Source organism: Saccopteryx leptura, chromosome 3 (genome assembly GCF_036850995.1).
Source record: "Saccopteryx leptura isolate mSacLep1 chromosome 3, mSacLep1_pri_phased_curated, whole genome shotgun sequence".
In the NCBI taxonomy this organism is placed as follows: Eukaryota; Metazoa; Chordata; class Mammalia; order Chiroptera; family Emballonuridae; genus Saccopteryx; species Saccopteryx leptura.
The window spans coordinates 272063074-272085841 of NC_089505.1; the positions used below are offsets into that span (position 1 = coordinate 272063074).

The 22768-nt window shown below is 42.1% G+C and overlaps 1 protein-coding gene across 2 annotated transcripts in view; it reads left to right on the forward strand.

Moving 5' to 3' along the window:
* Window positions 1-21552, forward strand: part of SRBD1 (S1 RNA binding domain 1) — a 203522-nt gene extending 181970 nt beyond the window's left edge. For both annotated transcript variants that reach the window (XM_066378352.1, XM_066378353.1), the window contains exons 20-21: window positions 11921-12105; window positions 20696-21552. In XM_066378352.1, the coding sequence (XP_066234449.1) occupies window positions 11921-12105; window positions 20696-20985 (475 nt within the window). In that variant the 3' untranslated portion in view covers window positions 20986-21552. The remainder of the gene's footprint in view (window positions 1-11920; window positions 12106-20695) is intronic.
* Window positions 21553-22768: the final 1216 nt, after the last annotated feature.

The window sequence follows — 22768 nt, forward strand, 5'->3', positions numbered from 1 at the left end:
GACATCTCAAAGCTAACATGCCTTAAACCTAACTCCAGGTCCCCCCCCCCCCCCTCTAATCTTGCTCCAGCTACGAGGCTTTCCTTATCTTAGATGATGGCAACTCATTCTTTCTGTTTCTCAGTCCAAATGCCTTGAAGTCATTCTTGACCTTAAGAGATACTCCTGTCTGGAAATGACCTCTTGCTCCTCTGAACAACTTTGTGTTTCACAAAGGCACTTATTAATTATAGACCTCTATTATGGTTATTTGTCCTTTTATCCTCCCTATCTTGGGAGGCTCCTTGAGAACATAAATCACCTCTATTTATTTTTATATTCTGTAGGCACTACCACAGTGTTTTCCACATTCTAAGTGACAAATAAAATGGCCAACAACAAAATTCATTGAGTAAAAAATAAACCATAAAGAACAGAAGGATATATGGGGGCCTGGAATTGATCTTGGAGATCAAGGATATTAAGAGATGACTAATCTTATATGAAAGCAAGAAAAAAGAATAGTCTATTTAAAATGTTATCCTTAAAAAGCTGTTTTTTCTGTGGCCCTCAATACTCCACTTTACCCCACTTATTCATAAATAGACTGGGATGGTCCAAAGGAAGTATGACACAGTAGAATATTATGGTTAAGGTAAAGCTGTGTGCCTCTCCAATTGTCCTTGTCCCTGCAAAATAAATAATGCGTATGAAAATTGTGTACCAGACTTGCTAGATTAGTGGCAATTAAATTTAAGGTTAATTATAATTGTAGGCTATAAGTTCCCGGAGGGCAGGGGTCTTATGAATCTGATTTATTCTATCCCCTGCACCTAACACAGATTGATATAGCCATATTTTTTTAATAAAAGAATAAATGACAAATAGAAAATGTGGGCCCTGGCTGGTGGCTCAGTAGATGGAGTGTCAGCCTGGTATATGGATGTCCCAGGTTCTGTTTCTGGTCAGGGCACACAGGAGGAGTGACCATGTGCTTTTCCCCTCTCCCCTCTCCTCTTCTCTCTACTCTTTCTCTCTCCTCTTCCCTCTCGCAGCTCAGTTGGTTCAAGCATGGCCCTGGCCACTGAGGATAGCTGCATTGAAGCACATCAGCCTCAGGCACTAAAAATAGTTCAGTTCTCGAGCATTGGCCCTTGATGGGGTTGCTACGTGGATCCCAGTTGGGGCATATGCAGGAATCTGTCTCACTATCTCCCCTCTTACCTAAAAAAAAAAAAAACCAGTGAAGATGGCTACATAGAAGAGCATTGAGTGAAGGGAACTACTCAGGAATTGACAGTTTTCATTGTCAAGAAGCAAAATGAAATGTCTACTTTTACTTTGACATAAATATTTTTTCTTTTGTTTAAACTGGCTGAGGTCAATGCAGTTGTGTAAGCAAACTGTTGTTAGAACATCTAGATAATTCTTTCTGCTGGTGCCTGTCCCACCTGTTGAGTGAGTAGTTCTTTCAGAATCCCTGGTGGATTGAAGGGATTTGGGGACCTCCTCACATTGAACCTCATGCCTCCACAGAGTATTGTGTTCAGAGACCAGCCTTCCTAGATTTTACAGACTAGAAAACAGAGACAGACCATGAAAGAGGATCACTTACCATTCGCTGTCATCATCCAGAAATTGTCACAATGTCACCGTGTGTGACTGATTTCATTGTGTTGGGTAATATGGGCCAGGAGTAAAGGTGCTGTTCTATTATGAGTAGAATGAAGCCCAGACATTATTTAGGGGTTGCTACTCCCCCATGCCTTGTCTATTTTTGTCCTGTCATTTTGGTTGATCAGGAGAGCTAAAGGCAAGTATCCAATTTCCCCTTTTCCTCGAATAAGGTGCCAGGAGGTATGCTTTGTGCTGCAGATTATGCTGATTTGTACATGTCACAGTGAGACCTGGCACTCTCCCAAAGAATCTGCTGCATAAAGAATTTGATTCACTTCAGATAGTTAAGCTTGAAAGTTATGTTCTTGATTCAACTTGAAAAATGCCAGGAAATTTAATGTCAAGACTGTCTCTCAGCACTCATTTTGATAAAGTATTAGCTAGTATTTAATTGTTATTTCCACTTCAGCCATTAGGGAGAAATGTTAAAAGACTAGTTTCTAGAATTGGTTAGCAGTCTGTAGCAGGAATGTGACATGCAATACCATTCTACTAGACTAGGAAATGCATATCAAGTCATGATTTGCGACAATATCTGCACTGTAATATTAGTACTATGATATTTCCTTTATCACTGATGAAATACTTATTACTGACTCTTACTATCAATGTTGGAAAGTATGTTTTCAGAAAGTAAACAACCATTAATTTAAAATAAAGGCCTGGGACAGAAGTAAGCATATAACTTAACAAAATATTTACTTGGAGAGGTGATGATCTTCCATACATAAACCAAGTAATGTTTATTCTAAATTTACAAAAAACTTCTGTTAGGTTTTTAAGACCAAAAGTCAGTCAAAGGGTATAAACTTCCAGTTGTAAGATGAGTAAGTTCTAAGGGTCTGGCGCACAGCATGGTGTTTATAGCTAATAATGCTGCATTGTATACTTAAAAGTTAGTGAGTAGATCTTAAATGTTCTTACTACAAAAATGGTAATTATGTGACCCAGTGGAAGTGTTTGCTAATGCTATGGTAGTAATCAGTTTTCAATTACCTAAGTGTATGAAATCAACACATTACACTCTTTGAAATTATGTTAAATGTCAATTATAGATGAATCAGCCTGGTTGGGGGAGCGGGATTAACCCAACAGATACACAAGGATTCTGTGATGAGCTAGAAGGACCCAACTTGTATTCCTGGACTGAAAGCATCCGGGGACAACAGCGTTGGGAGGCGCTAATTTAGGTCTTCCGCACTCTCTGCTGAGCAGCTTAGTAACAAGTCAGACAGGACTAGTGGACCGTGCTGTAGCCCTTTCATGAGTGGGCGCATTTCAGTATGTTTCTTTCTCATTCCTGTTCAAGAATTTATCGTCTCTGAACTCTTCTTTTAGAATTGCTTTCAGAGGTTTCATCACATTCTTTCCAACCTTAGCTTTCTGCATTACAAGGAAAGAAGTTTTCTAGCTAGTGAGCAACTATAAAGCAAGAAGTTTAGATTGTTTTTATTTCAGAGAAAAACAGCAGCAGTAGAGCAGTGACATTATCACAGATTTAATGTTCATAGTTTCGACTGTGACCCAGAAGACCCATGACTTGTCATTTTCTGAGGGATAAGTCATTTAGCTTACTGAGTATGTCTAGCACAACTCCCTACATCTAAAATTCACTGCAGCCTTATCCTGCATTCTCATGCCAGCTAACTTCTGCAATGATAAAAACATGTTTCTCTGTGGGAACCTTGCCTGAAAAGAAACCCAACTACAAATTCTGTAAAATAAATGAAGATTAGGTTAACAGACCTAAGAAATTATTTGCAAATTCAAAGATATTAAATTTTTCTGGCCTTGCCTTCCAAAAGTTGGCAGCATTCAGACCTGAAAATTAAGGCAGAATCATTGCTGGCTTTTGATAAATGATGTCTTAGAATGTGTATCAATAGTTACCTACATTAACTTCTTCTGTGGAGTTATGATTAGACAATATTAGATTGCTTTTTCATAAAGAAACAGCATTATAAAAGAGAGGTCAAACCTAAAGTCTAAAGATGATAGACAGATTACTGAAAGGGCATTTTCCCCCTTGTTAGTGTTAAAATCCAAACATTTTGCTATAATTCCCAGAAAGCAACCTTCATCATATTTTCCAAAGTGCCTTCACAAAAGAGAAAAATGGTGAAAGGAAATCTACCCACTTGAGAATCAGATGAACAGGCTGTTGGGTTCTTAGCAATTGATTGTTACATTGAATGTCTCACACACCATTCCAGCACACACCGCACACGCAGTTTCGGGCGAGGCTGTAGAGGACGCTGGGACGCTTCAAAATCCTGAGTCGGTGTAGTGCCAGCCTGCCTGAGTTCAAGGCATGCCTACTTGGTCTGGGAAAGTTATTTAACCTCCCTGTACTTCAGTTTTCTTGTCTGTTAAGTGAGGATAATAATAATACTTATCTCATGGGATAACATGAGTTAGTATCTATAGAATTCTGGGACAATAGCTTATTGTTGTTGCCATAATTACTGTTGCTATTATTTTTGTTGTGGTTGAGAAGGGGCTGTAAAGCTGAGCTGGAAGAGAAAAGGAGGGTCGGGTGGCTCATGACTGTTAGTCTCCCAGGGGAAAAATATTTACTGTAAGATCTGGATAGAATTTGGGTCATTTAACATCAATTAACTTGAACATCCGGTCTGGGACCTGGAGCAAACGCTGTCTTTTCTGCATTTCTGGAGCAGGAGATCAGTACCCAGTGGAGGAGGAGCAGGGGGGTTTCAGGTCGACCATGAGGTTGCGCTCACTTCAGTCTTTCCCATCGCCGAAGTATTTGCCCTTCTCCTCTTCTTCAGCCTTAGATCACTCAGTCTGGAGCCTGAAACTCAGTGGGATATCGATTTAGTCTCATTATCTCCCTCCTGCCTCCCTCCTTCCTGTCCCTAGTCCAGCTATGGATTTTAATCTTAGCTTGTCTTCTGACTCTGTGTGACCATAAGCAAATTACTTTGACCTCAGTTGTCCACTCTCTAAATAGAAAAAAAGTGGCTCTGCCCATTCAGAGGACAACCAGGGGATTTATGGAAATGGCAGATGTTAAGCATTTTCCAATTTTGTGAAAAGAGGATTCCTTGACAGGATGGAATCCATAATAAAAGGGCTGTTTCCAAGGAAGAAAGGCTCTTACCCTAATACATGGGCTTTATCCACAAGTAGTGTCGGAAGCTGTTTAATTTTAGCTCTGCCATTGTTAGCCTGCATGTTGCGGAGTCCTACATTTTTATTTGCCCTTTTCTTTCAAATATTCACAGACACTAATATACGTTAGGGCTTTATAGCCAGTAAATTAAGTTACATGAATTCTAAACAGTGTTTTTGAGCTGTTAGAGATACTGCAGCCTTTGAAACCACTAACTTAATTTTGTCCAACTCTTGTTCAGTAACTCAAACAGAGACAAACATTTTTTTTTTAATTTGGTTTTAAAAAGAATAAATTGCTCCCAGGCAGTGGTCCTGGATGCCAATTTTTTATCTGGGATCTAAATCTTCTGTCTGGATTGAAATTCCCCAGAGCAGAGGGGTAAGGAGTGCTGATGAAGATGTGATAGATGACAGCTTTTGCCTTAGCTTCAAATTTGTCGTCTCAACGGTGGAACTTTGGACAGGTCATTTAATCTGGGTCTTAATCGCAATTGTGGCAGATCTACAGCCGCAGTGAATTTTTGAGAGAATGAAATGAAATCATCTTTATGAGCACTTTCAAAGTATCTGTTTGCCTCTATATAAACTCCTACCTCTAAAAGAGCAGATATAAACGGGAGATTATTTATTCCCATATACTGTCATTGGTTAAAATTAGACTGTAAGCGCATTCAGGGCAAAGGCCCTGTCATCAGACTTTCAGAGTCTTCTTCCACCGTCACTAAATACTTAATGAAGAAAACTGGGCAAGTTTTTCTAAATTGTTCTCAATCGGCTTCAGCATTTTGTTACATTCCTCTGAAGAGCGTTGATTTCAGCAAGGGATTTTGTCATTTAAGGATGTGTGGTGCGTGTGTTTAAACCAGCCAGACGCAGTGGGAAGGGAATGATCAAGCTGAGGAATATTTGGGTTGTTGGGGTATTTTTGGTTCTTTCTATGGGAGCAGGTGTTTTTTAAAATGTGAGAAAATGGAGTTTGTTTTGTTTTGTTACTTATAAATTTGTCTAAGGCATTAAAACAGGATTTTAGATTTTTGGGTTTGTTTGTTTATTTGTTTGTTTGTTTGTTTTAGAGTGAGAAAGAGATAGATAGGAAGGGGGAGAGATGAGGAGCATCAACTCGTAGTTGCGGCACCTTAGTTGTTCATTGATAGCTTTCTCATATGTGCCTTGACCAGGGGGCTCAAGATGAGCCAGTGACCCTTTGCCCAATCTAGTGACCCCATTACCCTCTCTGAACTTGGGACCTCAGCATCCCAGATCAACAAACTGTCCACTGTGCCACCACTGCTCAGGCGATTTTAGAAAATCTTAGAGCAATCACAGCATTTCAATACATGTCTTCCCATTTTTATATAGTCATACTCACCTGAATGTATATACATTTGGTTTTTTAAATTATAACTTTAATTCTGTTATAATCACACTACATCATACCTAGCAAGTGGTTCTGAAGTATGAAAAGCTACATAAAAATCAATGCTACTTACTCTTTATGACATTGATCATTTCATCAGTCTTAGATTTTTCTTTTATAACTCGATGAATGTCTTCAACTATTTCTTTTTTCCCTCTTTTAAATTAATTTTTATTTATTGTGTTTACATGGATTCAAGTGTCCCACTGAATATAACTCCCTCACCCCCACTGCATTTAATATTAAAGACTGACTATAAGTTCCACATAGCAAAGGAATGTGTCTCTTTTTATACCCCCTTGGCCCCGCTCCCCCTAACTCCCTCTCCCCTTCCCTCTAGAATTTGCTGTCCTGTTATCTGTATCTCTGTGTTATCTGTATATATAATTTCACTAATCCCTTTACCTTCTCTGATCCCATCCCCTCATCCCCCTTCCCTCTGACTGCTGTTCCTGTTTTCAACTATTTCTAAAGAGATCATCCCAAATCTTTTAGATTTCTGTGTAAGTACGTATTAACTGGCCTTTTTTTATTTTTACAAAGTTAATTTCCTGTTCTATATTGCTAAAATAAAATAGAACAGCTTTCTAAGGATATTTCTCCTACGTAGTATAACATGCATGAAGTATCCAGTTTCTGTGCATATGTAACAGACCTTTGAAAAAGTAGGAAACATTTAGTAAGTTCTTCCCAAGTTAGAAGCAGGTAACAGATACTTTTATAAACAGTCTTTTGGAATACAAACTGCATTTTTTAATCTTCAGTAGCTTCTCCTTTTCAGTTTCTCTTGTTTTTTCTGTTATTTATAGATGCAGAAGTGCATTTAGATGCACGATGTACCCCCAAAGACTCCAAATGGTGCCAAGCCAGTGATGGTAAAAATGCCCCCGCTGCCACCCAGATAGCTGCATACCATTTAAAACTACACTCTCAGATCAAAATCTGTAAGGACTTTTAGAACAACACCATTACCCTTTCTGAAAGGGTTACATTTTAAAAATCTTTATCTGTAGTATGTAAATTTTCAAAAGCCAGTCAACTGTTAAGTTCTTGTGAAAAATGACTTGCTATAACTTTCTGTGGTTGGTTATGTGTTGAAAAAAGCCATTTAAATATTATCCTCACTTACTTACTAGCTTCTTACGGCACAGTAGGTGGTTCTGGGGGCCTCTCATAAATGCACTCTACTGAGTTTCCCATTGTTCACGGATTTTGTACCAGGAAAGACTTTTAAGGATTCTGGCCCAGTTCAGGGTTTCAGTTTAACAAAGAGGCTAGAAGTTTGCAAAGGTTCATTAGTGATGGCTACAGTGCTGTCCCTTGGGTTTGACTGATGAAGCATGCGGTTGGTAAAGCCAGTACTCACTCTTCAACTAAATGTGCTGTTACCTGCTTACCTGTATAAATTCACCTCCCCGTGGATGCTGGAAAAGACGTAGCAGGATCTTCTCCTTTGCTATGTTGGAATTTATAGTCAGTCTTTAATATTAAATGCAGCATATTTTAAAACGTATAATGCCTGTGATTTTTAGTATAGCACACTATTAGTGAATTTTCCTTTGCGTCCGACCACTTAATCTACTATCACAGTTACGACTGTCCAAATGATGTGGAGATGTTTTCTCTAAATCTGTGTACTCTGGTCACCCAGTGTCACCCTGGTAAATTTCATTGTCTATATTAAAATAAAAGAAATAAGGCAGCTTTTCTCCTAGAGCACATGCTCTCCTTTTACAGCACTGAATGTCTGCCTGTTACAGATTACGACCTGTTTCATCTGTACCCATTTATTTCTAAAACGACTGGGCTCTTCCAATTTAATGTTTTGTTTATTGAGATAATTAAAGCTGGGTAAAACTAATGGATAAAAATAAACAAGTACAGAAGTCTCTCTTAAAAATGTTGAGCGGATAGACAACTAGAAGAACTTTGCCCTTGCACCGTGGTTCTTTATGAAGTTATAAATCCTGTGTGTTTGGTCCACACATAAGTGCTAACATTAGTCATTTCAAAAATGCATCACCATGGTTCTTCTGTGCTCTGTGGAGTATCATGTTGCTTGATCGTAATGAACCAAGTCCTGGGCTCCTAAATATTTTCTCCATGCTAGAAGTGATTACAAAAAACTGAATGGTTATATCTGAAGTCCTATGAATTTTTAGAATTTCTTATTCTTCAGGAAAAATCTTACAAAGACTTTTATTCTTTGAGTGCATTTGTAACACCTTTCTGTTGAAAATGTCAGCGATTTCAGATTACATGGCATTCTGCACAAAAAGCAAGCGTGATCTCTGCAGCCAATTGTGTATTTAACTTTGCGCAGATGAATGCTGAAAGAACGTGATGTGCTCATTGTTGCATCCATGCTTTCTTACTTTAAGTTAGATGGGTGAAATTACATATTAAATAAAAACAGCAGCTCTGACAGCAGTCCTTAGCAAACTGAAAGAGCGTTCCAGAGACAGTGGAGAAAATGAAACCATAACTCATTGACTTTTGAGAGAATTGTCTATTTCAGGGGTCTCAAACTCGCAGCCCACGGGCCGCATGCGGCCCGCCAAACAATTTTGTACTGATTTTTTTTTGTTTTCAACTGCAGTGAGAAAAGTGTTGCGTAACAGTTGCCTTTTGTAGACCTAGTGCGGCCCGCCCAAGGGCTGTGATCTTGCTCTGCGGCCCACATGCTGAGTTGAGTTTGAGACCCCTGGTCTATTTAAATGCATTTAGGTAACAATTTCTTTGTGGGATTTATCAGCGTTAACTGTGTAATGTTTAAAACTAATCTGCCATTAAATTGTGTTGGTGAAATGTTACCAAAGCATTGAGTTTTCTATCTTAACCAAATAGTGCAATTTGATTTTTGACGAAGCTGCAGTTATAAACAGACACACATTGATGTGTATGGCATAGAACTCCAGTTACTGAAAATAGCTGTGTGGCCTTGGGCAAATTATTTAATCTTCCTGAACCTCAATTTTCCTTTTCTGTATGAAATGATATCTGTCTTTCAGGATTAAATGAGAACATCTATACAGCACTAGCATAATGTTTGGTGCATACTTATCAGTACATGTCCACTTATATTCTGTGTCCTAGCATCATAAAGTACAGTGTATTTTTATATGGTACTTTTGAGCCAGAAAGTACTTTGTATTGAGTATATAACTTATACTCAATTCTAAAATGAAACTTGTATTGGATATTGCGTATCACACTCAGTTCCAAGGTGAAAATTTAGAATATATAGAATAAGTATTTTTCCAGGATATTTAAAGAATACGTTTGAGTGGCTACTGAGCGTAAAACATTGTTTCCTATCATTCACAATCGAGTGTAGTGGAAACCCAGTGAGGTAGAGGTCAATTGAAGTCTATTCCCAGGTTGTTGTATAGTCCCTCTCCCCACATGCTCTGCTGCCCACATGCTGAGTTGAGTTTGAGACCCCTGGTCTATTTAAACGCATTTAGGTAACAATTTCTTTGTGGGATTTATCAGCGTTAAAATAAATCCCTGTTTTCCTTTTCCTGCAACCCTGTTGTAACTTTAAAAAAGTTCTCACAATTAAAAGGCATTTGACTTTGTTCCATAGTCATTTAAAAATAGGTTTGATCAATATGAAGCATTAGCTAGAAGCACAGTTGGTTCCTTTTTTATTGATTTCAGTTCCCAGTGCCCTCAGGCTTATGTGTGTGAGAATGAAAATGATATATGAAATGTGCATTCAGGTTAAGTAGACCAATCTTTAATATCTGCAAGCACCATAAACGGAATTCTTTATGTGGAAGTGACTTTGGTGGCAGTTAGTTACACACAAAACCTGAAGCCTCCTGAGCCAGTGTTTTTGTCCCAGATTTGTGCAGTACTTTGGCAAGTTTCTGCCATTTAGTTATTTTTATTAATTATAAAATGCTATTGGAGGTTATAGAGTTACAGCTTATGAATACTCTCCTCTGGCACTTTTAAGAGTTGGTTGTAGGCCAGAGTCTTAGGGAGTTGAAAGATGTTCTGCTAAATAGCCGTTTGCAGACCAGTCACGGCAGCAGGGTGAATACCAGGGAAGTCTGCTCAGCAGGGCATGTACTATTTAGACGTTGAGCAAGGAAGTTGGCCGTGGGCAGAGTTTGTCATGTATCATCTGCCCCATCAGTCAGAGCTTCAGCAGCTGTTCCCTGTCACCAGGGCCCTTTTGTGCTACTGCCCATCCGTCAGTACTGACACGTACTGACTGCCTCTCTGGTGGGCTGGGGAAGCCGTGGACACACAGACTAATAGTGTTTTTCTCCCTGGCCACCAGTTTGGATGGAAGCTCATTTCCATAAAAGGAGACCAGGCACCAACCCCTGGGTCTTTCATTAGACCATTAATTAGATTTTGGAGAACATGTTATTGACTAAAACTATGGCTATGGAGATATAGGAGGGTTGCACATTTGAACCAAAAATACACGTAGGGAAATGAGAGATGGGAGAGGTTCCCCTACCAGATACCACATACCACGTTATCAGTACCAGGTTATGACTGAAGAGACCTTTTCTGGGTGAACACAGCAATGTGAAAAGACTGGAAATCATAAACATTTCTTTTGTGATAATATGTGGCATCCTGCAAAATGGGAGGGATCCTACTTCTGATCACAGACAAGCCTACAACAGTTTCCTTCTTCCCTTCTTTTATTTCGGAAACGTCCCTAGAGGAAAGGATTTGAGGGCATTAGGTATCACTGTCTGATTGTTGCGTTGACATTTTTAAAGTACCATTAATCATAGGAAGAAGCTTAATGATGTAGAAAAATACCCGGGCAAGGAATATCAAGAAAGTGAGCTACAGTTCAATATTTAGGTGAAATTGAACAGAAGTGCATATTAACCTTTTCATTGTATTTTAACTTTTTCTTAATACTGAACTCGAAAAGCTAAGTAATTGAGAGTTAGCTGTTCAGGCAAGGGAAATGGTAAACCTAGCAAAAGGAAATTGAGAAAGGCAGATACTTTTATTTTGTAAATATTGCAGCTATATAATGTATAAAGTTTATAAAGATAATATTCATCTTAAAATTATATAATTACAGTCTTCCATTTTGGAAAAGCGTTTGTTTGCCAGCCTCTGCTATATTTTTAATTTTTTTTTTTTTTTTTTTGGTTAATGCTGAATTTACTTAATGTACTTGATTTAAATTAGTCCTTGTTTGGCTGAACTGTTGATGGAATTTGAGAATGATTAAGCTGGCAGTTTGCTTGCACAAAAATAAAAAGCAATGGTATGGTACATGAATAGAGTAACTCATTTGTCTAAAGCTGGCAATGCTTGTTGGGTATTTTGCTAGATTTTTATGTCATCAGTTCATTGTTGATAAAATAATTTAAATTCCAATAAGATTTGGTAACTGAAATATTAGAAAACATGAGGTAAATAGAGGTATCTTTATTTAGGAGATACATGTGACCCTAAACTCTGATGGACATGACACTAGAATGTTCCTGATACTGAGTCTGAGCAGGTGCTTCATTGGAAGAAAGCACAAGAACCTAAATCCATCTCGTCCCCCTTTTTTCAATATAGATCATCTATTACATCATGGGACACATAGGTTTTTTAATCAAGACTGATCAACTAATCTGTGAGTCTGAGATGACTGAATTTTAGGGTGCTCTGTACAAGGAATTTGAAAAATAAGTAATATTATTAATGCATTGGACTTTTCCCCCCCTGCAGGTTTTTATCATTCATGGGAGGAACACTGTGTGAGATTGGAAAGCCTGAAATGCAACAAAAAATACAGTCACTCCTTGAAAAGGAAGGAATAGAGAAAATTGCGGAGAGATTGCAAACAACAGTGCACACTTTACAGATCATCATAGATGGTCTCAGCCAGCCCGAGAGCTTTGACTTTCGAACAGGTAAACAGTTGAACTTGACGAACAGCGCCTTTCATTTGCATAGCTCACATTGCCTCCTATGGCCCTCACACTGATCCTGTGCCATACACAAAACAGATACTCTTCTGCAATTCTGCACATGAGAAAACGAAAGTTAGTGACCTTTCCTCAAAGTTATTCAGTTAGTCTTCCAGAGCCAAAGCTAGAAGTCAGGTCTCCAGATTCCTCGTCCCCTGCTTCCTTTCTAAATGCCGCACACAGGTTCTGCCATCTGCAGGGAGGCACACATTTTGCATAATCCTTTTGTAAATGGTTTTTATCTCATAGGAGCCAGAAGTCCAAGGTAAAGCATTTAGTTCACAAAGTAAAAGTGAATCTTCTTTCTAAATTACATCCTTCCAAGTTCGTGGATCCTGTGTCAGTGAACACACTGAACAAATAAGATACTATCTCTCTGTTGATTTTTCCTTCTAATTAAAAGTGCTCTCAGCTTTCAGCGCAGGTAGATGGTGAGGGAAGTCTGACAGCCATAGTTGTTGAGAGCAGTGACCCGGTGAGAAAGAATTAAGGTATCGGTTTCCCTAGGAAATTTGAATAGGAAGCCCTGAGGTTTGAATGAATCTGTACTTGTCTCATAACCAGTTTAATGATACCATGTTCAGGGCTTGGCTCTTTTTTCTCTGGGTTAGGCCATGTTGAGGTGATTGGACATGCTTATTTGAAAAGGTTTAAGGGAATTATAATAACACACTCAGACAGCAAGCTCATTGTATTTTTACTTCAACTTTTCAGTAAGTTTGAAATTAAATTTTTTTTAAAGTTGGAGAAAAGTAAAATAACGTAAAAACAATAAGACCTATGCTAAAAAAAAATGTAGAAGTAGAAGAGTCTGGATGTTCCGTCCAAAGCATTGTTTAGCAGGAGTACTTAGAGCAGTGTTCTCACTCAGGGTGGGGTCGAGGGTGGCATGTCTAGGACCGCTGCATTAGAAGGTTGGCATGTGTGCATAGCTGCAGGTGTCCACTGCTGGGGTTTACTGTCCATCTTTGTTTCTCTGTTTTGGTGTTTATTGCTCTGTTATTACAGTTATACTGTAGTCTTAGGGCAAAGATCAACTCTCAACTTACATGGTTCAACAAATAACCAACAGCTAAGTAGAGATCCTCCCCTGGTGATGCCCCTAGTTGAGCCAAAACCAGATGCACATGGGCTTTGGACTGAGCCTACCCTTACTGCAGTTTTATCTCTGTGACAAGTGAAACTTCAAATAACTCTCTTTAAACACACTTTGCAACTGACCTATACCGTGGTGTTAGTCACAGTTTTCAAGATGTTTGAGAGCTTTTTATTTTAATACTTGAAACACCCTGTAATGCTGGTGGTTGAGGTGATGCAGGTTCTCATTGAATTCGGGCAGATGATAGAGGAACTGTGAAGCCAGATAGCATGGGGCCATTACCCATTTATTGGAGGCTCGCAAAGACAGGCGAGTGAATAAACAAAGGGAAATCTGCTTTTCACAGTGAATGGCAAGGGGTCAGGGAAACCACACCTTGCAGTGGTGGGAGAGCGATCTGCGAGAATCACCCGCAAGGGAGAGCACCGTAGGCTTACAGAGACCCACTCGTCAGGCAGAGGGCTTGCAGCTGGTAAACCAGCGAGCAAGCCTAACACAGCTGCTTCCCTGCATTCCACCCCTTTAGGGTTGCTCGCCTCACAATCTGTGTGACAGGTATTTCCGCGATGGTTCCTGTGCGAGGAGTGAGGTACATTACATAAACATAAACAGTACAGACTATTGCAACAGAATTACAAAGCACAAGCTATGGGCAAAATGAGAGCGTGGTTAGTGGCATCTAGAGAGGCAAGTATTTCCCTTCTGGGAGAATACAGGCCAGAGTTCTGTCCGCAGTCAGCACAGTACCAGAGGCCACCCCAGGCAGGCATACTAAATCTTATTGGCCTGCACACCAGGATCTGCTGGTTCGATGTGTAATAAAATGGGAGAGCTCACTTTTGGCTATAAAGAAATTACAAAGGTGCCTTTCATCATGCTGTCTCCCTGAGCACTCAAGGGATAATATACCTTAGGTGGCCAGGTGCTCGTTTCTCAGGGAGTTAACTGGAGGTCCATCTCTAGCCTCCTACCTCGTGGTGCCTACAACATGACCCATCATCAGTGGGGGGGCCTGTACAGCCCAGGGCCAAGTCCATTGAAGCCACTGGCCTTTAAGGAGGGCAGGAGTACATTGCCCTGCTATCCAAAGCCCAGTTTGAGCAAAGCATCCTTGGTGCGTATCTGCAACTGAATGGGGGGCAGCTGCCCAATGCAGGAGGGCCTCCACCGGATCTGGGCCTCCCTGTTGAGGTCTCTCATTCTAAATCTGGAGTACCATCCACAAACAGCGTGTCCATCCAGTAAGAGAGCTAGTGCTCCCCTCCTGTCGCAGTCCCTGCTTTAAGAGTCCATTATACCACTCATGATTCCAGCAGCCTGGGGGTGGTAGGGAACATGGTACTTCCAGTCCACTCTTAGGTCTTGAGCCCATTGCCTCACCATAGAACCCATGAAATGGGTACCATTGTCACTTTCAAAGACCAGCGACTGCCCATATGCAGCACTCAGAACCTATATAACTGCGCTCTGGTCTTGGTCAAGGACAGAGTAAGCAGCAAGCAGACCGGTGGCAGTTATCTACACAGGTGACTGCATACTGATACCCGTCTGACTTTGGTAAGGGTCCAGTGATGTCTACTGCCATCATGTCAGTGGAACATGACCCCTCTGGATCTGTCCAGGTAACACCAGTGGTCTCCGAGGGTGCTCCTTGGAACACACTGCACATTGCTTACAGGCTGCAAGTACCTCTGCATAGGACACAGGCAAGTTCCACGCCTTAACCATAGCCCACATAGTTTTCTGTCTCACATGGAGCCACTGCGCTACATTAACTGCAGGTGCAGTCTCCAACCATCGCACTCTTGCCAACTCTTGCCCATCATTCCTAGGATGGGCTAGAGGGGCATGCCCCGTGGCATGATATACTGTCACCTGCTTCTGGTGCCCTATTTCCCTTAAGTCCTGACACATGACCTGATCCCATAGCGGACGGTACATTACCATCCACTGGTTAATGTGCCAAGTAGCAGTCCAAAGGGTCAGTCCACGATAGACAGCCCAACTGTCAGTACAGATCACCAGAGATGAAGGTGCATTATGGGCAGTTAGCCATACGGCTCTTAGTTTCGCCCATTGGCTGCTTTGGCCTGTACCTGTGTCCATCCAAACAGTCTCAGTGGCCGGATGCAAGGCTGTGGCCGTCCAGTTGGCAGGTTAGCCCCTGCTGGAACCATTAGTATACCAGGCATCCTCAGGGATGGGCACCCACCCCTCCTGGTAGGAACTGACTTCAGGTTCTGCCTCCTGAGCCCCAGTTATACCTGACTCTAAGGTTGCACGGTGACTGGACCCAAGACTTCCTGCAGTTCTGCTTTCAATGGGCTGGTGCAAAGTGCACAGTGTTGTTGCAAGTATGCACCCTACTTGGCCAGGTTGGAGGTTTGGGCCATACCACTATGTCGTTTAGTTGCCCAATCTCTCACCCATCCTACAATAGGGTATGTTGCCTTGATTGTAACTGAAGTTGTAGTTGTAATATTCTCAGTAGCTAGGAGGGCAGCATATACAGCTGCCAACTGTTTCTCCACTAATGAGTAACAGACTTTAACGCCTTTCCACGTTTGGGACCAAAACCCAATAGGTTGCCATAAGTTCTCTGACCATTGCCACAAGCCCTATCCAAACCCTTCAGAGGTTACAGGTTACATCAAGCTCACAGGGCCTGGCAGGATCAAACACATTCAAGGCCCATGTTGCCTTGACAGCTCTCTTAGCTGCTGCAAATGCACCTTGTGCCTGCTCAGTCCAATCGTCGTGAACCCCCTCCTGAATAAAGTTATATAAGGAGTGCAGTAACTGAGCCAAATGGGGTATGAATGCTTGCCAGTACCCCAGCAGACCTAGGAATTCCTGTAACTGCTTTACTGTAGCAGGTATGAGGAATGCTTGGATCTTAGCTATAACTACATCAGGGATAGCTTTTGTCTTACCCAACCTGACAACCCCCAGGAACTTAACAGATAACCCAGGTCCTTGTAATTTGCCCTTGTTGACAGTCCAGCCACACACTTTCAAATGGAATAGCAAGGTAGGGACTGCTTAGTCTAATTCTGGAAGAGAGTCACTAGTTAGCATAATATCATCAATATAATGGTACGTACAGACCGCCTCTGGCTATTTCCATTTAGCCAAGTCAGCAACCACTAGCCCATGACACAAAGTGGGGCTATGCAAATAGCCCTGTGGTAATACCGTAAAGGTCCTTTGCCACTCTTCCCAAGTGAAGGCAAATTGGTCTTGACTCTCTGCAGCTATATCGATAGAGAAAAAGGCATTAGCCAAATCTGCCACAAACTAATATGTCCGCAACTCATGGCTTAGCTGATCTATCAGGTTAGCAATCAAGGGAACAGCAGCATGCAAAGGGGGAACAACTTTATTAAGTTCTCTGTAATCTACTGTCATTTGCCAGGTTCTATCTGGTTTGCACACAGGCCATACCGGGGAGTTGTAAGGGCTGTGTGTTAGCAAGATTATACCCACCATTTCTAGGTCAAGGATCATCCCTTTGATTTCTTCATAACCACCTGGCAGGCGATACTACTTTGTGTTCGTCGAGTGCTGTGGAACTGGTAATTGCAAGGGAGAATGTACTGTGTATCCCCACAACACTGCCTTCACAACTCCGACCCACAAGTGGAACTCCCTGGCTCTAGTTTCCAACCACAGTCCTTGTAAGACATCTACCCCCAAAATATATTCAGGAATAGGAAATGCATAAAACTTGTATGGCTTAGGAGGCAGTCTTTCTATCCACAATGGAATAGTTACTGGTTTTACTCAAACAGTTTGGTCCCCAAAACCATCAGTGGCCACTAGGGTCCCAGGAAACTGCTCTGGGTTCCCATAGAGGAGCGAGCATTCTGCACCTGTATCCACCAAGGCCAACACCCATTATACATTAGAATGGGACCAGTGGATTGCCAGTTCCACCTGGGGCCTCCAGTCCCCGCCTGTCTCTGTTAGATAGGTCCCTTGGCCTTACTCCTATTCAAACTGGAACAGTGGGTCTTGGGGGTCCTCCTCTCCCTCAGCTGTTTCCATCATATAATCTAGTAACTGTGTCATCTGTGCACCGTTTTATTGCTAGCTGCTGGGGCCATTCATCTGAGCAGCTAGAATCTCTGTTCTGGTTTAAGCTGCTGCCAAAGCTCCAAAAGAACTTCATTAGGTTTGCTATCTAATTTCTCCCTATCTGCCCCAGCCGCAACCAAATCTACCCGCATCTGTGTTTGGGTAACCTTTACAGGCCTGTTTCTCTTGTTAGTTGGGGTGGGGGTGGGGCAGCATGGGCTGCTCACAACTTTATGATTACATACTCCTCCAACTCCCCCAAATCTGCTACCATCTGTGTAACTGCGTTGATGGGCTGCCCCACATAGGGGCTCAGGATAGCTAGTAGTGACCCAAAAAGAGCTGTTGGGGTGCTATAGAGAATGAGGTCCCTCATTCCTGCTGTAAACACTTTCTCATCTGGTCCACAGGACCTTGGGTTGAAAGCAGGATTCTTCATACCTAGTTCCTGAAGGGGCCTGGGGCACCTCACTACAGGGCTGCCACTAACTGCCCCGGCAAGTCCCCAGAATCTGCCAGACTGTACAAATGGCAGCCATCACCCATTCTAATAGGGCACGGTTTCCTGGGTTGTCATGGCAGTTCTGAAGATGCTGCCTCAAAGAGGAGTGCATGGTAATGGTGGCCAGTTTCTCCATCTTTGTTCTAGAGAGCATGATGCCATCCACCTCTATGTCCCACATCCGCAGCAACCAGACTGCCAGGGGCTCAGTGGGTTTCTGCCTGAATTTTGCCCCCAACTCCATCACCTCTGCCTGGGTGTAGGGCCAGACCACAGAGTGCTCCACTGCCTGTGGAGAGGGCTGTGCCTGCCCCTGAGGGACTCTTGGCTGCTGGGTTTTTACCTTCTGGGTGACCACTGGCAGGGCTTCCGAGTATGTGGATGGCAATTCCAGCCTGAGCCTCCTCCTCAGAGCCACTCTACCAGCACGGATGCTGCTCCTTCTTTGGCAACCATTTCAGCTCCTGCTGTTATTGGCACTCGATCTGCAGTTTATCCTGGAGCTTTTGACCTTGGGCATCCTCTTGCACAGAGCTCTTGGTTTCTTCTCATAGGGCTGTAAAAAATATTCAGTCCATGGCCCCCAAAAGGACAGCCACTGGGAACCGTACGCTGGAGAACAGCAGCCACCCCTCTACCCTACCCTTCAAGGGTGTTAGTGGCTCCATACCAATGGGTTCTGAATCCTGCCGACTATGCCAGATGTAATGCTGGTGGTTGAGGCCATGCAGGTTCGCAATGAATTTGGGCAGACAGTAGAGGAACTGTGGAGCCAGACAGTGTGGGGCCATTACCCATTTATTGGGAGCTCAGGCGAGTGAATAAACAAAGGAAAACTTTTCACAGTGAAAGGGCAAGGGATCAGGAAAACCACACCTCGCAGTGGCAGGAGAGCAATCTGGGAGAATCGCTCCCAAGGGAAAGCACCCGTAGCCTTACAGAGACCCATTCGTCAGGCAGAGTGCTTGCAGCCAGTAAACCAGCAGAAAAGCCTAATACTGCTGTTTTTCCTGCACACCCCCAAAGGGGAAGGCAGTCATATTTTTGCAGGGATAGGTAGTATTTTGGATGTTTCCGCGTTACAGTATTTATGTTACAGCTCTTCTCCACTTTCTCAAAAGTATTTCCCTTCTTGATGCCTCATTCCTTTAATCCTGTCTTGGGGTTATCATGAGCAGCCTGGTGACAGTGGACTTAATATGTATCTTGCCAATGAAAGTGTTAAAGTTTGCCTGGTATGTGGAGGATTTTCTGATTTCTCAGGGGCCCAGGCTGTCTTCAGGAGCATGGTAGGTAGTTCCTGACTCTGATTTGCCATACAAAATTAAACTAAGCTGGTGACAGAACCCTTGGGGAATTTGTACCAGGTGGGCATCGACAAGAAAAGGAGGAGGGAGTTTTCAAACATAGAAACGATGCCTCTGGATGGAGCATTGCAGACCATCCTGCCTGCGCCTGGTCAGCGGCCTAGCCTCACTTTGCTGTGACTCAGGCGCTGCCAGACCAATACTACATTACAGGAGGCTTCTTGCTTTTGGAACTCACTGCTTTGGCATCAGGTGAAGTTCTACAGAATCAATTCCAGTGTTAGCATATTCCTATTTTATGAGGAAAATGAGACTTAAGGTTTAAAGAGGGCTTTTGTTTTATTTTACAGGAAAAAGGTGAGTTAGTAACAAACCTTGATTTCAGCGTGGTTGAGCTGGGGGTAGGGTACAGAGAGGTGACCAGTTGTTAATACAGATGTAAAGGATAGCTTCAACAAGTAGTCAGGATAAAGCCGACAGCTGTGGAGGAAAAGGAAGTGGAATGGGCGGAGGGGAAAATGAGGTCTTAGTAAAAGGAGACCCAAGCACAGAATGTGCTCTTTGTTACTAGAGTCAACATTCAGTAATCCTAGGAAAGGGGCCCAGCGAGTGTGGATAAATGGGACCCAGAGATAATCCAGAAGCCCCTCTGAACTGTTAGTTCTTACCTCCTCCCTCCTGAAACCTTTGTTTTTGTTTTCACGAGAGCCACCGTGATTCGTTGGCACGCTTTGTGCCACCTTTGTGGGGACAGTGCTAATGAACAGAGGAATGTGCACTGGCTGAGCAAGGACAGGGCTGCGAGGAGCTTGAGCGCAGAACCCTCCACGTCCTCACTGTCCGCACCCAGCACGCCTTGCCAGGAGATAGATAATAAAGGAGTTAAAAAATGTTTGATGACTTGAATTAAGATTAGGTACTAGCTGATCTGGGTTTCTGAGCTGTAGCTCATCAAGAATCCATAAATTTTGGTTGGATAAATATATTCAGGATGGATGGATGGAAATTAATTTCTGAGCTTCAAATTTGTGGAGGAAAATGAGACAGGAGAACATTTGGAATTCATCCACATTTGACCACATGTTGATGTACTTTCTATCGCCTTTAAAAAGTTGAAGAATTCATGCACTGGGTATAATCTCCCTATCTTCTGTCTCCAAGGGTCCTGCTTTCTCAGTGTTTGTGATTTAGCCTTGTGTATTCATTGGGCAGAAATACTTTCTCATCACCTCCTCATAAAGAGGAAAATAAGAATCAGTCCTTAATGGAGTGCTAATGTTCACATATTAGGGAGATAGAGTTCGAGGAGAAGAAAGTGTTTGAGAAAATTTTCTTGAATTGTTTGTACTGTGTGAATGATGCTTCTCCAACTTGGGTGCGTTTTCCCTGACAGCAGGCCTGTGTCTTCGGGTCCTTTTGTGCTCACCACCACCCCTGCTAAGGTCTGGGCACATAAGTGAGGTGTGGTAAATACTTGTTTCTATTGTGTCTAGGAAGTACAGTGCCTTATTATTTACACTAAATGCCTTTTCTCCCCTTTCCTTATAGATTTTGATAAACCCGATTTCAAGAGAAGCATAGTCTGCTTGAACGATCTCCAGGTTGGGACAGTTCTTACAGGCAAAGTTGAGAATGCCACTTTATTTGGAATTTTTGTGGATATAGGAGTGGGGAAAGATGGGCTGATTCCCATACGAAATATAACAGAAGCAAAACTTTCTAAAACAAAGAAGAGAAGGAGTCTTGGACTGGGCCCTGGAGAGAGGGTGGAAGTCCAAGTGCTCAACATCGACGTACCCCGATCTCGGATTACTCTGGACCTCATCCGGGTACTGTAAGTGTCCCGCCGGAGGCCAAGCACTTTTTTATTTTTTCATGTCTACAGATTGTCAAGAATAAGTCAGATGGTTGTGACTTCTAGGTAGCAGATGAGAAAGAAATCACTTAATATCAGAAATATTTTCCAAACACATTCCTAATTTTTCTTTCTGAATAAATAGAAAACTGACAGTTTGATCTCTTTTCCCCTTAAAGAAAACTCTCAATAGGCATCCTTATGTGGTTTTATGTAGTAATGATATTCTGACCCAAATTTTATTTTTTGTAATTCACCTTTGGCTCCTTTTGTATTTGTATACCAGATTATTTCACTCCTACTTGACAACTTGCCTTGCTAGACTGGTATGGAATTGTCTTGATTTGAATTGTGCAGTGTTTAATTCTCCCATTTTATAATTATTTTTAAAAAATCAAGCCTTTTGAAATTGATTCATGATTTTTCCCTTGCCAAGTAAACCAAAAATATACCAATAAAACACGTCCTGATGTGTTTGTAATCATCATGTGGACAGTTCAGAACATTTCTCAGAAGGATGTATGTATTGATCACTTCAATAAAGGTTTGTGGCTGGTGACCTTGGTTCTGCTGTGTTGTTTCAGTGAATGAACTGGGAGTTCTTTTGATTAAGGGGGAGTGTGACATACCTTATACACATCTCATATTCACCAACTTGTACTTTTGTGGAAGAGGAAAGCCTCTGGAAATTTGAAGACTGACTTTCTGTTTGACTTAGCATAGAAGGGTATATTCTCTCTTACACATTAGGATGAAACTTCAGATTGGGATAGAAATGACCTTTCCTAAAGACTGAATATAAATCATGTGTAAAAGGACAAGAGAAACAGGTAGACCAAGCCAGTGACTCTTCATTTTGATTCAGTGGAGAGGGTAAGTGTTAGCATGCTCATTCAGGGTAAGAGGGGTATAAATAGAGCCCATGCTGGGTTGGTGTCTCGTACATTCAGGCCAATGTGGTTGGTTTGCCTAATGGAGCCTTTTACACGACTGAAGAGTGGCTGGTTTTATCCATGTGTCATGGGTAGCAGGTGGTTACCAAAGACAGTGATGGCTCCTGGTCTTTTGCCTGGGATGGGCCTGGTAAACACTTACTGTCCTGGCGTAATTTTTAATAGTGCCTCTTTTTAATTTCCAAAGTGCCCCATTTTGGATAATAAATCATATGACCTCCTTAATAAGTTCCTTACAAAGTTATAAGTTGGGTTGTGATTATTGACAATTCTGCCCGATGGTTTTCTACTTTTGAAATATGCAGCCTCCCTACGGTGTACCTAGATCTTTTTAATGCAGTGAGTTCCTTAAAAGTTGTAATCCTCAAGTGCTGTTTGCCTAACAATTTCATTTCTGAAATGCTTTTCCTTTCTTGCTTGCTAGTCATTAACTGATAGTGAATCTTAATGTTGTAACTTTAAGTTGATCATTCTACTCACTCCTCCCAATGTTTTTGCTGGTTCATAATTTGTAGGTCAGTGATGAGTGAGTGATATGCATCTGAAGAGTTTTATTTTTTATTTATTTATTTTTTGTATTTTTCTGAAGCTGGAAACGGGGAGAGACAGTCAAACAGACTCCCGCATGCGCCCGACCCGGCACGCCCACCAGGGGCGACGCTCTGCCCACCAGGGGGCGATGCTCTGCCCCTCCAGGGCATCGCTTTGCTGCGACCAGAGCCACTCTAGCGCCTGGGGCAGAGGCCAAGGAGCCATCCCCAGCGCCCGGGCCATCTTTGCTCCAATGGAGCCTTGGCTGCGGGAGGGGAAGAG